Source organism: Phragmites australis, chromosome 3, assembly GCF_958298935.1.
Source record: "Phragmites australis chromosome 3, lpPhrAust1.1, whole genome shotgun sequence".
Lineage (NCBI taxonomy): Eukaryota > Viridiplantae > Streptophyta > Magnoliopsida > Poales > Poaceae > Phragmites > Phragmites australis.
The window spans coordinates 19,179,626-19,198,471 of NC_084923.1; the positions used below are offsets into that span (position 1 = coordinate 19,179,626).

Sequence of the window (18,846 nt, forward strand, 5' to 3'; positions counted from 1 at the left end):
TCTTCGTCAATCAGTCCTCTAGTTTCTTGAGCTACATCAAGCTTGTAAACAACCTCTTGGGCGATTGCAAAGCGAAGTTGGATGTTGCCTATTGTGGGTCGTGCCCAAATTTTGATAGCTTTAGCTGTCCTGTTTAGTTTGACATGAATACGAAGAATGGCATCTGAACAATGTACCGGCTGATTCCAGGCCTGCTACCACTACATGAATACGAAGAATGGCATCGCGAAGCTGGACTTCAACCTTGTTATGTCCCTGCACCTCAAGGAGCTCAGGGAACTCTCCCTGTAAGTCCATATATTAATCCTTCAAATGTTTTTTAACAATCTCTGGTCTGCACTAGCTAGCAATGTCACTGGATAAATTGCTGGTTGAGCTAATGAATTAATTTCATATGAAGATGGTGGAGGGCGCTCTACAATGATGTGAAGCTACCTTACGCCCGAGACCGCATGGTGGAGATCTTCTTCTGGGCATGTGGAGTGATCCCCAAGGAGGAACACTCTCGCGCGCGAATTATATTCTCAAAGACGTTTGCACTTACGTCCCTGATCGATGACACCATTGATGTCCACGCTACCTTGGAGGAGGCCCAAAAATTCAACGAAGCTATGCAGAGGCAAGTTCTATTTACAATCAATTTAAAATTTGTTAGCAGTCTCTCAATCGACTTTTATTATATATGGAATATCCTCATCATTTGTATTCCGAGTCGATCGTCTCCCTTGCCCTAGCTCGCTCATGATCCCTTTATGTTTCGCTTAACACACGTTGTGTGTTGCTCTTTAGAGACCAATTAGGCTATAGATTAGTTCAATCAACTAATGTATATATATCATTGTTGCACGCGCAGATGGGATGAAAGCGCAGTTTCTGTCGTACCAAAATACCTGAAACTCTGTACCTAAGAACGCTTAAGGGGTTCCAAGAATTTGAGGATACATTGGAACCGAACGAGAAGTACCGTATGTTTTACGTCAAAAAAGCGGTAAGCAATAATATATCTGTATTCATCAGATGCAAAGGTCAATTAACCAGCTGCTAGCTAGATCCATCATTTAGTTTTGTTGTTCGATCGGGTCTCTTCCATGCTTCCAGAAGGGTGCGTGCTAATTCTTTATAACAATGTACACACATGCAGTACAAATTGCTGTCAGAATACTACATTCAGGAAGCCACATGGGCGAACGAAAACCACGAGCCGACCTTCAAGGAGCACGTAGACGTGTCGACCATATCGTCGGGCCTCCCGATGCTGGTCCCCGTGCTGCTGCTGGGCTCAGGCCAACAGGCAACTCGGGAAGCATTTGAGTGGGCAGATAGCGCGCCTGATATGGTCCTCGCCAGTGGAATGGTCGGCCGCTTCCTCAACGATATGGCTTCTTACACGGTAGGTGCCTGATCTGCTTCATTGCATGCATGGATTGAAAGACATGTGTTTTTTACGCACGCATGCATATCTGCAGCTGGGGAAGAACAAGAAGGACGTCGCCAACGCGCACGAGTGCTACATGAAGGAGCATGGCGTCACAGGAGACGAGGCCTTCGCGGTGATTGCGAACATGACGGAGGATGCATGGAGGAGGATCAACCGGGCGTGCATGGAGATGGACCCCGCGATGCTGCCGGCGTGTCAGATCGCCGTGGTCAACTTGACGAGGTCGATGGAGATCATATACCTCGGCGGCAGGAGGGACGCCTACACCTTCGCCAGCAACCTCAAGGATCTCGTCACCTCCCTCTTCCTCAAGCCGCTCCCGGTTTAAGCTTCTGATCGATCATCCACAGATATGCAACCATGGGAGAAATACATATCGATTACTGCCAAGTGTTTAGCTTGTGAGAATAATAATAATTAAACGTCCGTGCCGGCGTCGCCCGAGCGATATATAGGCTGTGGAGACATATATTCAAGTCACTGCTTGATTTGTGATCTTGTCACTATCGACAATATTCCTGTTGTAATCGACCTACATCCTGCAAATGACAAACATTCGGCTTCTTATATATATTTATATAGCACATATGTATCCAAGACACATTATATACATTCAGCACTAGAACACACCACTACCGATGCTGCGCTGCGCGGACTCTGGGGTGGCAGCTCGCTCTCCCCCCTACAGGCCGCTACAACCGTGATGCCAAACATTCAAACAAGTTGCTCGCTACCATGGATGCTACTGAGGCCATGGTAGCACATGACACTGCTATGCCTGCAGGCACAGTGGCACAGGATGTTGGAACACACACACAAAGGCAAGCAATAGCACACGAAGAGGAACTCACAGAGGCTTTGTGGCACAGCACAACTCGTGCCTTTTTCTCTCGTTTCTCTTTTTTTACTGAAATGAATACACGGTCTACTATTTAAACACACGTGCATACAGTAGCTGATCACCTTGCCGTATCCCACGACGTGCACATCTGGCCGTAGGAACCGGTATGCAACAGCCACTGCCTAAACTAACTCGCCTACCTGCAAGTAACAACTAGCACACGTCCAGCAATTTTACTAGGTCCATCACCGTACCAATGCATGCGTCCATGCAAAGCTCCACTTGACTTGTTCTTTCTCCTGGACGTGCGCCATGACTCGGCCTACCACGACTTGGCTGCAACACCTGACACATGCATAGCTGATTCATGTAACACACTCGTGCACTCACCTCCTAGCTGGCGATCAGCTCTCTACGCACTCCTGATCTGGCCACTACACCATGCCGCACGTATACATGTATACAACCACTAATGCAACTCGCTAACCCATGAATACAATAGCATGCAACTAATGCAAATACAATAAGATTAATCTAACAATCACCCCCTAATCTTGTTGCCTTTATTTCAGCACCTCATCGCTAGGCTTCAAAGTAGCGCTGGCTCATCGTCAGCATCTGCCATGATGAGAAACACTTCTTTCTCCTTCTTGCATTTCTTCTCCCAAGAGTAGTGTCCGTACTCTTGGCAATTGTAACAGGCACATTTGCCTTGTCAAAAGTGCCTTTCTTCTTGTTGTTCTTCCAATGTGCTTTCCACTCCTCCATGAGGAGCCATAGGCTACAACCTGTTTCAGCTTCATTATTATCAATCTCATACCTCTCCTCAACGGACTTGAGACGGCCGGTGAGCTCTTCAATGGACAACGTCTTCAAGTCAATAAGCTGCTTGATTGAAATGGCCACCTGGGTGTATTTGGGGGGACAACACGAAGGAATTTCTTCACCACGGCCTCATCTTCCAACGTGCCTCCCAAAGTACGGATGTTGTTGGCGAGGCCCGTCAGTCGCATGGCGAAATCGTACACGGACTCACCTTGCTTCATGCGGATCAACTCAAACTCTTTGCGTAGAGACTGTGCCTTAGCCTCACGCATGCGCTCAACGCCGATGCGCATTGTGCGCACCGTCTCCCACGCCTCCTTCGCCGAGTTCTTCATGGCAAGTGTCGATAACATCTCCGGTGGCACTGCTTGGAGGATAGCTGATAGTGCCATCCTGTCGATCTGGTAGTCCGCACCGCCGGGGTCGATGGCCTCCCACACTCCTTGAGCCTGCATGTTTACCTTCATCAAGAGAGACCACTCGATGTAGTTCGTGGATGCCAGCACGGGGTAACGCACAGTCACCCCCGCCTCCTTCACGTGCTGCACCACCAGCTCACGATTGCCGTCATTGCTGCTGCCGCTCTTGCCAGCACTACTGTCAACGACACGCGCTTGAGGCGAGGATGGTGGCGTCTTCTCACCGGCATCCACCATCACAGGCTCACGAATGCCTAGCTCTGATACCAATTGTTGAAACACACACACAAAGGCAAGCAATAGCACACAAAGAGGAACTCACAGAGGCTTTGCGGCACAGCACAACTCGTGCCATTTTCTCTCGTTTCTCTTTTTTTTTACTGAAATGAATACATGGCTAGACACCGTACGCATCATCCTTGCTGTTACAGCCAACCGAGGTTGGCAAATTCATCATCTGAATGTCAAATCGACATTCTTAAATGGTGAGCTCGAAGAGGAATTATACGTGACCCAGTCGGAGGGATTTGTAGTGAAGAACAAAGAGCATCTTGTGCTCAAACTCAGCAAGGCGTTGTATGGACTTCGGCAAGCGCCACGGGCTTGGAATATCCGGCTTGATACAAGATTGAAGCAACTTGGATTTGTGAAGTGTGCTCAAGATCACGCCGTATACACAAGAGGAACATGCCGACATGGAGTTATTGTTGGAGTATATGTTGATGATCTCATTGTGACAGGAGAAAATCCAGAGGAGATCATGGGATTCAAGCAGCAGATGATGAGTGAGTTCGAGATGACCAATCTTGGATTGCTCAATTACTATCTCGGGATTGAGGTAACACAGGAAGATGGGCGAATTACAATCAAGCAAACAGCGTATGCGAAGAAGGTTCTTGGTCAATTTGGTATGCTGGATTACAAACCCACAAAATTCCCCATGGAACAGAGGGCGCAGCTGCATAAGGATCCAGATGGACAACTGGTTGATGCAATTGAGTATCGTCGCATCATCGGTTGCCTAATGTATTTACTCCATACAATACCTGATCTTTCATTTGCTGTCGGGGTGGCAAGCAAATTCATGGAGATGCCCACGGTGATGCATCACAAGGCAGTGAAGCAAATTCTTTGGTATTTGAAGGGCACTGTTGTTGGTGTATGAACACCGCAAGCGGGGATCCCGAGGGACCCCCTTTTGAGATTCGGTCGGGGAGCTGATTCTGGAACCACCTCGTGCGTGGGGTTAAAGCGTGTGTATGGGACTTAGGCGGGATGGATGATCGTCTGCTAGTAGTAGTGAATGCACCAATGATTTAGACAGGTTCGGGTCACACGGAGGCGTAATACCCTACTCATGTGTGTCTAGTGTATTATCAAGGCTCTTCGAATGCCTTTCTCTGGATCTCTAGCACTATGTGTTACAAGGTGCTGTTGTTCTATCGGCTGGGTGAAGTCTTGACCTTCTTGTTGTCTGTCTCTACTTTCTAGTTCTCCGGAGGGGTCTCCAGTCCGGTCCTAGCCATCCAGTCCTCTTTCTACGAAGTGCTCCCCCCCTTTTATCTACCGGGGGAGGCTCTCCAGGGAGTGCCCAGAACGAGGGCACAAGTTCCCGTAAATAATAAATGGGAAACAACCATCATGGGTCTACAGTTGATGTTACAGAGGGTTAAAAATGCATCCCTCGGATGGTCCTATCGGTCTTCACGTCCCAGCTTTAGCAGGCAAAGAGGCGCCCACTGGCCAGCCTTCTGAGTACCCTCTCATGCTCATCTGGTCAGAGTAGGTCTGACACTGTCTGATGCAACAGGGCGATAAGTGATGAGCCTCAAGCCCATCAAAGATATCTTCAAGCCGTCCTTCTTTATGGGCCCCGCGAGGGGACATGCGATGGGACCCGCCGTATTAATGGTGCCCACACTTTCCTGCCAGGTGGTGGCAGGGGCTGACGTATTCAATATGACAGGTGTGAGGGAGAGTGGTTGGATGTGACCGTCCATGCTCCCCCTTAAATGCAGCATCGGGCCTCCCACCGATAGACACCTCATCGTGGAGTCCCTATGGGGTCCACCGGCATGGGGCTTCTCGGGTCCTCAGGGAACTCTAGGTACTCTAGGACCACTGTTCCTTGCCTCGAGCACCCCCTCCCAGACTTGGCTTCTCTCGAGTCCTCGGGGCACTCTGGGTACTCGGGGACTACTGTTCCTGGCTCCGAGCACCCACTCCCGGATCTGCTTCTTCTCGGGTCCTCGGGGCACTCCGGGTACTCGAGGACCACTGTTCCTGGCCCTGAGCACCCCCTCCCGGACCTGCTTTCCTCGGGTCCTCGGGGCACCCTGGGTACTCGGGGGCCACTGTTCTTGGCCCCGAGCACCCCCTCCTGGTCCTGGTTTCCCTCGGGTCCTCGGGGACCCCTCGGGGAGGTGGCCCCGGGGGAAGGCGCCATGTGGCACTGTGCTTTCCTAGCCTCGGAACTCGAGGACCCCCCAGTCCCATTTCACCGACAACTGTGCATTATGGTATTGTGTATACCAGAGGAGGAGAAACAGAGGTGATCACCGGCTACACAGATAGTGATCTGACTGGTGACATGGATGACAGAAAGAGTACTGGAGGTATGGCTTTCTATATTAATGATAGTCTGGTGTCATGGAACACGCAGAAGCAGAAACGGTGGCTTTGTCTTCCTATGAAGCTGAGTTTATGGTGGCAACGGGGGTGGCATGCCAAGCACTGTGCCTTAGAAGTCTGTTGGGGGAGCTGGTAGGAGAAGAGCCCAAAGCAGTCAAATTATTTATTGATAACAAATCAGCGATTGCTTTGATGAAGAATCCAGTATTTCATGGCTGCAGTAAACACATTGACACCAAGTTTCATTTCATTCGTGAGTGCGTTGAAGAAGGTCAGATTGAGGTAGATTTCATCTGCACAAAAGAACAGCGAGCTGATGCTCTAACGAAGGCATTGCCGACGGTGAAGCTAGCGGTCATGTGACATCTTTTGGGAGTTCGTGATCTAGACCCACGACAAGATTAAGGGGGAGTATGTTAGACTTAATCCTTGTCATAGTCCTCGGGGACTCGTTTCACGATAGTGCGGAAGCAAGGAGTTCGTATACGGCTATAGCATCGTTCGTATGTGTGCAGAGTTTGAATCGGAGTTAGAGTCCAGAATCAGATCATGGGATGGCACGATTTGTGTTAGGATTCAGAATTAGCAGGTCACTATAAATATGAGTTGTACTCTAAATTGTAAGCAAGACACAGAGTCATGCAAGTCACGAGTTGAATAGAGTCTAAAATTTCCTCCAGAGAGTTTTTGTCTTGTTGTATTGTTCTAGTCGAGATACGCGAGTTCGTCCTTTTCAAGTAGTACACGACTCAGGAGTAGCTAGGTGTTGCTGGTCGATCGGCGTGATCGAGAGTAGCACGTACACGGCGGATAGCCAGACTAGTCGTGGTCGAGCACGTATGACTGGTCGCTCAAGCTAGTCGTGACTGGTGGTTGTGAGTTGGCATGCTTCCATCTTTGGTCGCTCGGGTGGTCGAGAAACCTAGTCGCTTGTGTTGTTGTGAATCCGGAGTGGTCACGCATGTGATCCAATGGTCGGACCCAACAGATAGCTGAAGATGGCACTCCGGATGAGTTTATTTTATAGAAATATTTTGATCTCTTCAAGGGGCCTCTAACATAGATTGCCATCAAAGCGATCATTGCTCTATGTGGCCTGGACCGTGATATTATAGAAAAAATGCCAGTGGAAGAACAACAGGCTTGATCATCCTAAAGACAAACCAGAAGCGATGTAGTCCATGTATCCCCTTATCATCCATGTATCAGTTCTACGGCAATACTCCTCCTACTTTTGTATGCCTTTATGGGTGCGATCAAAGTCTTATGGGTGCCAGTCGAATCTGCGAGTCTTGTGTGCCTCATCTACATATGTTGTTTCCTTCCATGATGTTGCATCAGTTCTTCAAATCTGTAATGTGCAATGTGGCAAAAATTACGTCCAAGCTAGTATCCCTTGCAAAATGTGTTCTCCTTGCTCAATGTTGCTATGACATGGGTGCTAGCCGTGCTGCCATGAGTTGTTTGCTATTCGTCCATCAGTCGTTTGTAAATCATAACGATGTCGCAATCTAACTGCAAAATCCTTTGTTGGAATGTAAGAGGCCTCAACAACAATGCACGTAAAGATGCAGTCCGAGAGCTTGTTTCCACCAATTCTGCCACAATTATTTGCCTCCAAGAGACCAAATTATCCAACATCGACCGTAATACCGTTGTGCAAATTCTCGGGCCACAATTCGCTGAAAATTTTGTTTTCCTCCCAGCACAGCAAACAAGTGGTCTGCTGTTAGCCTGCTCAGAGAATAATTTTGAGTTTTCTGACACTTTGATCACAAATAATGCTATCACTGCAACTATCACATTGCGTTCCAATGCGACAAAATGGCCTTTCACCATGGTGTATGGTCCACAGGGTTATGATGAGAAAGTGGAATTCCTATAGGAGCTGCCAAATATAGCACATGCCATCAAACAGGAATGGATTATTATGGGTGATTTCAATCTCATCTACAAAGCGGAAGACAAAAATAATAACAATCTAAAATAGAAGGCTAATGGGTTATTTCATGGCGGTGATTGACGATCTGGCATGGAAAGAGATTAAACTTCACAGGTGCCAATTCATCTGGTGTAATAACCAGGCCAACCCAACTCTCACCCGCATTGATAGAGTTTTTTGCACTCCGCAATGGGAGGCTCTCTTCCCATCTTGCTTCCTTCAGCCTTTGTCTTTGCTTATGTCTGACCACTGCCCATTACTCCTTCATGCTGACATATCCTCTCAGCCTTACAAAGGCTTCCGCTTTGAGAATTTCTGCGTCTCAATGCCCGGCTTCCAGGAGACGGTAGCACAAGCATGGAATAGGGGAGTAAAGACACCAAATGGCATCAAGAGCCTGCACATCAAACTTTCTCACACAGCAAAGGCCGTCAAGATTTGGAGAAAGTCAACAATTGGAGATACACGCCTACAGCTGGAGATTGTTAAAGAGCCGATCCTCAAGCTCGACATGGCATAAGAAACTCGAATTCTCACAACTCCTGAACGACATCTCCTGTAGCGCCTCAAAGCATGCATTCTAGGCTTGGCAGTCATTGAGAAGACGAGGAAGAAGCAACGCTCGAGGCACACTTGAGCTCGACACAGCATTAGAAACTCGGATTCTCACAACTCCTGAACGACATCTCCTGCAGCGCCTCAAAGCACGCAGTCTAGGCCTGGCAGTCATTGAGAATACGAGGAAGAAGCAACGCTCGAGGCACACTTGAATTAGGCTTGGCGATGCTAACACAAAGTTTTTCCAACCCAAGGATGCAGGACGCAAAAGGAAGAATTATATACAGTGTCTGCAAACTGACCATGGGACCGTGTTCTCCAAATAAGATAAAGAACAAGAGCTTCTATCAAAATTTAGTGCCCACCTTGGTCGACCTCCGATTAGAATGTACATGCTGGACTAGGATTATCTTGGATACCAGGCCATTGACCTCAACCATCTCGAGCTCCCATTTACTGAAGAAGAGATCAAAGCTACAATATTTTCGATGCTACCAGAAAAAACGTTAGTTCCCGATGGCTACACAGGCCTCTTATTCAAAACATGCTGAGAAATCATAAAAATGACCTTTGACAGGCTTTCCAACAATTGCACACTTGCAATGGGACAAGTTTTGGTCTCCTCAACTCGACACACTTGGTGTTGTTCCAAAAAAAAACAAGATGCTATGAGGGTGGCGGATTTTAGACCGATAAGCCTTATGCATAGTATTGCAAAAATCTTCTCCAAATTAGTGGCAAACATATTAGCCCCCTAGTCTGGATGACTTGGTCTCCACTTGTTAAAGTGCTTTTATTAAGAAGCATTGCATCCAAGATAATTTCCTTTATACGCAGAATGTGATCAGAGACCTTTACAAAAAGAAGATTCTAGCAATCTTCCTCAAATTGGACATCACCAAGGCTTTCAACTCAATTCATTGGGGTTATCAACTAGAGATACTGCAGAGACTCGGTTTTGGGAACAAATGGTGCGAGTGGATCTCCATCCTTTTTGGTACTGCTTCCTCCAAAGTTTTGCTAAATGGGTCCCCGGGGCCATCCTTTGACCACAGGTGAGGGGTGCGTCAGGGTGACCCCTTGTCCCTGATTTTGTTCATTCTTGCCATCGATCCACTATAAAAGCTCATGGACCGAGGCACACAGGAGAACATCTTCACAATGATTCAGTATTGGGCAGGAAAGATGCACACCTCCCTTTATGCTGACGATGCTGTCATCTTCGTTAATCCAATCCATGACGAAATCCAAGCTGCTCAAGACATTCTATCCTTCTTTGGCCAAGTAACAAGGGTGGTTACCAATTTCTCCAAAAGTGCAGCATATCCAATCCGATGTGAGTATATTGACCTTCATGCAGTGTTGTAATCCTTTCCGGGCGAGACAAAAAAATTTCCTTATCGCTATCTTGGGATTACACTACACACCAGGAAATTGAGAAGGGTGCATGTGCAACTACTAGTTGAGAAAATGGGGGCCCAATTGCCGGGTTTGTAAGGGAAGCTCTTAACAAAAGCCGGAAGAACAACTCTAATCAATTTGGTCCCCTCCTCCATTCCAACATACCACCTAACAATCTTCCCAATTGCAACCTAGGGGGCCTTGGCATACTGTACATAGCCTAGTCAATTGGCCCACGGTTAGTAGACCGAAGAACCTAGGGGGCCTTGGCATACTGGATTTACAGAGATTTGGTAGGGCTTTAAGACTTAGATTGCTGTGGTATGAATGGACTGCCACCACAAAGCATGGACCGCACAGAATTACCGTGCGACAACACGAATAGACTACTATTCAACATGTGCACCATTGTGAATTTAGGAAACAGGGAAAAGGCAAGATTTTGGCATAGTAGATGGTTGGAGGGGGAAGCACCAAAATTCCTAACGCCAAGTTTGTATGCAATAACTAGGAGGAAAAACAGGACCGTGTGTAAAGAGCTCACAAATAATAACTGGATCAAAGCCATTCAAGGGAGTATCACTACCTCAACGCAGCTGCAAGAATTCATTACCCTCTGGGAAAGGTTGCATGGCGTCCAACTCGTACCGGGCGTTGCAGACTCCATCTTTTGGCGTTGGACAACAGATGGTCAATACACTACCAAGTTAGCCTACCATGCGTCCATGCCCAATTTTGACGATCCTACTCTCCATACACATGAAACTCATTCAGAGAGCAAGAACAGAGAACAAATATAAATTTTTTGCTTGGACTCTGATCCATGACAAACTTCCCACATCGGACAACCTGACCAAACGTGGATGGCCACACCAAAAAAGTTGCGTCTTGTGCAACGACGTACAAGAAATGAGCCTGCATATGTGCCTTAATTGCTCGTTCATGCCTAAAGTTTAGGGCCTCATCCTTTCTTGGCACAACCTCGGCATGATACTGAACACCATCATGGGTTCCCATGAGAGCATATACAAATGGTGGTCCAATGTGTCAAATTTGTTCCATAATGAAGAAAAAAGAATGCTTAACGAAATTGTCATATACACAATGTGGAACATTTTTAAGGAGCGATATCGCCGGATCTTCCAGGCAATTTCAATGACAGCATATGAGGGTGGCCATTCTAGCAAAACAAGAGATATATCAGTGGAGGAGATCCCATCAAAACATAACCACTCAGTAGCTATTTTGTTTGGATAATCTTTTTTTTGGGTTTATTTTATGTGTGGCTGGACAGCCCCTTGCTTCATGTATTTGTCTTTCATCTAATCTAATATGAGCGGTAGAGCTCCTACCTTATTTCCAAAAAAGAGCTCCCGGTCCTCATCTTTCAGTAGACCTGCCCATCTATTCATTCAGTTTATACCTATCGAAGGTCATTGCGTTTTTGATCGGTCACAGAGCACAACTAACTACCGCAAAACGTATACGTCACATGAGATTAAGTAATAATCACTTGACAAATTGGAGTATTGGACTAAATCCATGAGCAAGAATTTTCCTAGTGTGTTTTTGGTCTAAAGGGCTGCACATGGACAAGTTTGATCACCTTGTCTTCCTCTTTGAGCTAGGTTATTCCGCATAAGCATTGAATCCTTGCACTTAGATTGCATATCTTGCACAACAAGACTATTAGAGATATCCTTGTATACAACTCTAACACTTAAATGTGAGCAAGAAGTACTTGATCTTCATAGGTACTAGGGGAATGGTTCATCGCCCAACAGCCATTTGGGAGCATCTAGCGGTCCAAGGCCTTTGTCGAAAGGGAAGGCCCTTTGCTAGGAGAACAAATTCTACAAGACCTTTGTGAGGCCCAAAGAGCTCATAGATGAGTACACCTTTGGGCGAAAGGGTAAGCACTGAAGCTGAAGGCACCATATCTAAAAGACTTATACTGATTTAGGGGTAGGGAAATGTACCAGGTTATCCTTTGGTTTAGCATAGAGGTGGTAGTTTAGTAATAGCACAAGGAAGGAGTACGGTGTTTTACCTATATGCTCTTAGTCCTAGTCCACTCCTACTAGTGTAATTTTGTGATCTTCCATGGGGCGGTTTAGGCTGTAAATACCCTCATCCATGATTATATAAGAGATGGCTTTCTTCTAAGGTTTTAGCTATTAGTACAAGCATCCTTGCTAATTGTTGGTTTCTTTAATACCCTAGTCCATTAGTGTTTTGGTTTCGACCCATGTGGCATAGGTGTTCTCATGTTGTGGGATGAGTCCCACCTTGGTAGTCTATATAGGTTGGGCCAGGTTATAAGTGTTGTCATCGCTCTAAACATAGCACCTCCAAGTTTACCTTTTTTTTTTACAAGAAATGCGAATGAAACTATAAGAGAAATGCTATGTGTATGTGGGCATGCCCCACATGTGGATTAGGTAGAAGCAGATTTTGTAAGTCGGTTGTTACATCCTTCTAGCATTCGCATTCTTCATCATATCTACTTGTTTAGACACGCATGCCTTGTTTGGATGTTGCAGTTTCCTAAAACTGTAGTATTGAGAAACCATAGATTTAAAAAATAGAGCCATATAATATCATAGTATTTACAAACTAGAGTTTTTATCTGTTTTAGGAAAACCATGACGTGTTTGGCTACTTGTAGTATTTGACGGCAATGTCGCTTCTAAAAACTGGCTGGCTGTGTGGATGCGTGTACACATGGTGGGTGCTGTTCTGTACGTATAAATTTATCCCTAAGATACTAGTAATATAAAGATACGATGAGCATTCAAACTTATCCTTCTTGACCGGATCAGACTTGTTTGTGTGTACTAGTCCTACCATAGTTTCCCCTTTCGATCAGATATTAAAAGACCTCTGTTATCTCCATTCAAACTAATCACAACTATGTTTCGGTAGTGCTTCATCCATGGTGACTGCGTCCATGAGTATTGGTCCAAACATCTAAACCCCCCTAGTTCATCAATCATCACAATGTGGGGAAATTTCGTCAAGCGAAAGCAAAGAGATGACGACGAATTTGCTCTCATCAATGGCTATAATCTTGGTAGTGCTTTTTCATCAGATCGTACACCAATCCATGATTCTATTCTTATAGGAGAGCAATACATATCAGAAATTTTGAAGGGTCATGAGTTATGCTGCAAACGAGAATTTCGAATGGAGAAAGTCATCTTTCACAAATTGGTGGATTTGCTTTGAGAGATGAATCTTCTGCAAGATACAAGAGGAGTCACTGTTGAAGAACAGGTAGCTATATTCATGTATGCTATCTCAAAGAATGCAAGCAATCGAGATCTGCAATGGTGCTTCCAACATAGCGGCGAAACAATAAGTAGACACTTTTGGTAGTACTAAAAGCAATCGTCAGGTTAACTGGAAGCTTGATACAACTACCAACGGTGAATATTCCACTCAAAATTTCAAGAAATTTAAGGTTTATGTCATACTTTAAGGCACTATCGATGACATTCATATACTATCGTACATCTATTTATGTTCTGCAGTTTCAAATTTTAACCAGAGTTATATTCTATAGGACTATATTGGAGCAATAGATGGAACACATGTTCCAGTTTCCACAGCTCCACGTCTACAAGATCCTTATCAAAACAGAAAAGGGACATTGTTGTAAAATGTCATGGTTGCATGTAATTTTGATAATCAGTTTGTACATGTTAGTGCAGGTTGGGAAAGCTCAACTTCAGATGCGAGAGTGTTGCAAGATGCACTACAGAATAATTTTTATGTGCCTGGAGAAAAGTATTATTTAGTCGATGCAGGATATGCCAATACACCAAACTTTATCGCATCATATCGCAATGTAAGATACCATCTATAGGAGCAAGGTAGAAGCAACCAAAGGCCACAAACTTATTATTGGTGTCCTCAATACACAAATTATTCAATCTAAGGCATGCAGAGCTCCATAATCATGTTGAACGTATTATTGGTGTTCTAAAGATGCATTTTCAAATACTAAAGTGTGCTTCGCATCATCCTATTGACTACAAGTAGACATTTTGTTACCATGTTGCACACTTCATAATTTTATACGTAGCCATGAGGGAAGCGAGCAATGGATTGAACAACCTAGTTTGTGTATTGAGGAGAAGGAAATAGTTGATGTTCCTAGTGGAGATACACAGTATACAAATGATGTGCAATCTCTAAACCAATGAAGAGCTTTGGGCAGTGCAAAGAGGGATAAAATAGCTGATGACATGTGGAAAGACTACAATGTTTATCTACAGCTCAACAGAAGAAATGATGTATGATTTTGTACTTATTTTTCTACAATAAAGGCTATAGTCCAACCTTCTAAAAATATATATATAAATATAGTTTCCATTGTTTGGCATAATATGTTCTTTTCTGAATATGCACCATTTGAGATAGAAATGATATAGGAGGAAACAACTGAACCAATTATAAATAAGTACTGACATGATGGTACTTACTAACACAAGCAAAGTAAAAAAAAAAAAGATCCAGCGACAAGATGCGAATAAATGAATAAGAGCTAAATAGTTTTTTAATACCAAACCTGACTACTGTTTTATAGCAAATCTCACCTAAAATTCAACATCGGAAACAACTTCTTTAAGGAACTCCACAATATTATGATTACCATTTACTGTCATGAGTACCTCCTAGTTTATTTTATCCTTCTTGAGATAGTTGATTGTCTTCATCAAACAAATATAAAACTTGCCTTTGAATACCTTCAAGTACCGCTTCTTTCTTTCAAATTTAGAGGGTTGCCAACTTTTATATCATCATCACTCAATCTCTTCTTGATTCTTCATGTGATTGATGTGAATCATCAGTAGCTTCACATGACCTCGCACGGTATAGGCGCAAAGCCTTCACTCGCTCTTCACAACTGTCTTGGTCCTTTGGTGTCAAGCCATTTTTTTCCTTCACCACTGGATGGTCCATCGTAGCCGAGTCTTGCTTGCCCTTCTCCGTCTTGTCATAGAAAAACCACTTTGTATTCGACATCTTCAAGGAATTCACTTTATTATATATGGAGTCCACTCTTGTTCTTCACTCTTGGTATATATGATTTCAATTCAACTTATGTCTTCTTATGGATTCTAACCCCAACTCACTCTCAAGCATAAAGCACATGAGTTAGTCCATAAACTTAATTGATAACTTTATACCTTAAGTTACTTGATCTCCACAAGTAACTTATTATCCTTCACACATATTGTCAATCTTTATATGGAACCTAACCCCACTCATTCTCAAGCACATAGCACACGAGTTAGTCTATAAAACTCTGTTGACAATATCATATTTAGTTACTTGATTTCCACAAGTAACTTAGTATTCATATTTATTGTCAATCTTCTTGAGCTCCTCCTTCATCTCATGAGAATCACTAAGTGCTCAATCACTTTGATGCAATTCTTTGAACTCATGGCAATTCTCAACGAATAAATGCTTCATCATTTATGCATCTTTTATGGAATATCCTAATAATAATTCTCAACATAATTGTTAGTCCATAGATATTGTTATTAACTTACCTGAGCATCACTTAGAACTCATTCATCTTGATATATATCTCTCCTCCATGCATCACCTATGGAACAACCTACTAATAATTCTCAACAATATTGTTAGTCCATAGGTATTGTCATTAATTACCAAAATCACACTTAAGGACTAGATGCACTTTCACCATGTCTCGATCTCTTTAGGTATTTTTACAGAGCCAGGTTGCAGACTAGGCCGACCACTGGGAGCTACAGATTCTGCCTTCACGACGTCATCGTGGGCTCCTACCTTGAGGTGGGCCATAAGTTGTCATGATCAGGCTGGAGGTAAGAATGGTTCTATCTCAAGACGGAGGATTCCTTGGACAACATCTATGTGCCAAACAGACAGACATAGGTCTCCAAGAGCTAGGGCAACTCCCCCACGACCACTCCAGAGCTGTTGAGCCTCGCAGTCGGGGTCAAAAACCTCGCGAAATTCACTAAATTGCAATCATGGCCATTTTCGATAGTGAGATGCTACTAATAACTGATAATTTGTTGGTTTTTTCTTAATTAGAGGGGAAGAGACTGATAAGAAGACCGGATACAAGGACGAACGCAGCACTCATGGCCAGGATTCGAGCCCCCGTTTGAGCAAGGGTGAAAAACACCCATTCGAAAAAAAGGAGAGTGATCGGGCACTTAATTGGTCATAAGGGGCGCAACATCAAAGTGTATTGGCATTGGATGCATGGTTTGCAAAGAAAAATGTAGTTTAAGCTTCTTTCGGACACCTTTTGTGTCACACCAGGATTCAAGTCTGTTTTTAAGCTAAAATTCATTCTTGGGTCTATGAACCTTACGCAAGCAAAAGTTATGCCACCATTGCACTACATCAGTTATTTTGGACTGTCAAATTCGAATGTGACTACGCATCTCACTATTATCCGGACTGGAGCCCAATAATTTTCACCATGGAGTTCAACGGTCTACTTTTTTTTTTCCCCCATTATTTGTTTCTACTTTCCTTTTTCTTTTTTAGAAAACCCTTTGATTTCTATTGATAATAATGCAACAATGTACAATAGTACTCTATCTTTTACATTGAAAATCCTAGTCAAACAACTTGTTACCATCAAGTCCATGATGCCATGAACGTGTTCAACCTTTTTTTGTCTTCCTCACCAAAGACTATGGATCAACAATCACGGTGTTCGCGAGGTTTTTGACCCTTGCTCACTAGGGATATCTCTCTAGGTAACATCGTAACTGCTTCCATGGCGCTCTTTGTTTATTCGTGTGGTGTCTTAAATATCCCTCTTATGCAGATCTCTTTGCCGAGTCCGTTAAGTTGTGGGTCACCTTAAGGCGGTAGCCTCAAGGAAGGATGGCCCACCATGAGGCGCTCCTCCATTGTGTGACCTCTCTCCGTCAGAGAGGGCTCGACTTAGATTCATATGTTTGGCCTTTTCTCAGAACTTCCATCTTCAAGTCTTCTCCTAGGTTAGGGTTTCATGGTTCGTGTCACCGCAGGGTCTTCCCGAAGTTGATGTTCTGCGTCTGATAATCGATGAGATCACGGAGACCACCCGAAAAGTTGATCTTGCTACCAGCATGCCTTCTCCACCTCCCAGTGCCGCTCTGGTCAGCCACCCATCTGGTCACGATGTCAACCCAACTGGTCGAGGAGGCGACTAGACTGCTCAAAGTCGGGTAGTGGCTACAGGTGGTGGTTCTGTGGGCGGTGCCGGTCTACAGAGGGTCAACCAGCATCACCCCGACCAGGAGTGCCCCAACTAATCTTGCTCTGACTAGGCGCACTCCGGCCAGATTAGGAGCATCCAGGACACCCCTGGCCCAGTGTCGATGCAAGGGGGAAGAGACCGACGGAGGGCCCGTGTACCATGAAGGCATCAAAATATGTTCGCGGGACGTCAAGCTCCGGTGGCTCGATAGTTGGGCTGTCCTCCCCGACCAGACGACCTAGTGGCTTCACGAGGTCTAGGCTCATGCTTAGCACTCCACCGCCATGGTAAGGTTTTTAGTTAGACGTAGATACTTCGAGTTTTCTTTCTTTTACTGATTTCGTAAATCTATTGTAACTGTAGGTCTTCGACCCCGCCCACGGCCTCGGTTGTAACTCCTCAACCAGTGCCTCAGTGACATGTTCTGGCCCCCTGCCTGTAGCAGCTCTAACCTCGAGAGCATTGATCATGGCTCCCGCACTTGTTGAGCCTGTCATGGAACCCGTTTCAGCCTCTGACGCGCTCTCCCTATCCACCTGCTTCCCGACCTCTATCCACAAGTTGATTGATGATAAGGAAGCAGCAACCAGTAGGTGTATTGAACTGGAGAGGCAGTTGGCCGAAGAAAAGGAGGCACGGCTCGTGCTCCAGCAGAAGTGTGGTGAGCTCCAATGAGAAAAAGCCGCGCTCGCTGCCGAACACACCCAGCTCAGGGAGGACAAGAGCACCACTCACAACATTCTTCAAGATGCTTTTAAGGCGTTCAAGGAGCCCCTAAGGAGCCTCGAGCTGGATATCATCGAGCGGAAAGACCCGCGCACAGCCTAGGCTTGGGCCTATGCCACCAAGGTTCTCTTAGAAAAGTTTTTTGATCTCTCGGGTATTCTGGCGGCGAGGGGTGCTGAGGATGTGGTGCATGCGGTGAGGGATGTGGCAGGGTACGTCCTCCGATGCTATTGCAGTCGTGATCCCAACTTTAACCTCGACCTCATTCGGGAGGGGGTTGCAGTAGCCGGGCCTGTAGCCGATGAGAGACTGCAGGAGGAGTGCCAAATGGCGATGGACTATGTGGGATCCATCTTCTGGGTGAAAGCCACCGAGGAGTAAATATCAAACTGTAATTTAGGTTATGTATTATGTTTGGATGAACTTTTTGATTTCTCTGATGAGTTTTGTTGTCGCCACTCTGATCATAGAAGCCTTGAAATGAATGAAAATCCCTCCCGCTTTGACCCCCCAACCGCACCTACTGACAATGCCCACAACCAGTGCTGGCTAGAAGAGGCACAACCCGAACTGGCCGACTCACTTGGTCGGCTCGAACCCTTGTCAACGCTTATTAAAGATTCTGTTGACTTGTGTATCCGGGAAGCGGTGGCCGAGTGTGACCTAGGATATACGATCGAGCGAGGGAACCTGCAGGGTGATCTTCGAGGTGCGTCGGTCCTACCACCACTTAGTCACGCGTTAGTCCTAGGCTAGCCGGGTGAGACCCAATCGGCTGGCTTCTGTGTGATCTTCGACCTGTTT

At 45.3% G+C, this 18,846-nt stretch overlaps 1 protein-coding gene across 1 annotated transcript; it reads left to right on the top strand.

Moving 5' to 3' along the window:
- The first annotated feature begins 204 nt into the window (after positions 1 to 204).
- LOC133910559 (beta-selinene synthase-like) lies at positions 205 to 2,009 on the top strand. Its single transcript, XM_062352914.1, is given in 6 exon segments — positions 205 to 287; positions 401 to 619; positions 854 to 894; positions 897 to 988; positions 1,142 to 1,390; positions 1,467 to 2,009. Coding segments are annotated over 6 exon segments (984 nt in total). The 3' UTR covers positions 1,767 to 2,009.
- Positions 2,010 to 18,846: the final 16,837 nt, after the last annotated feature.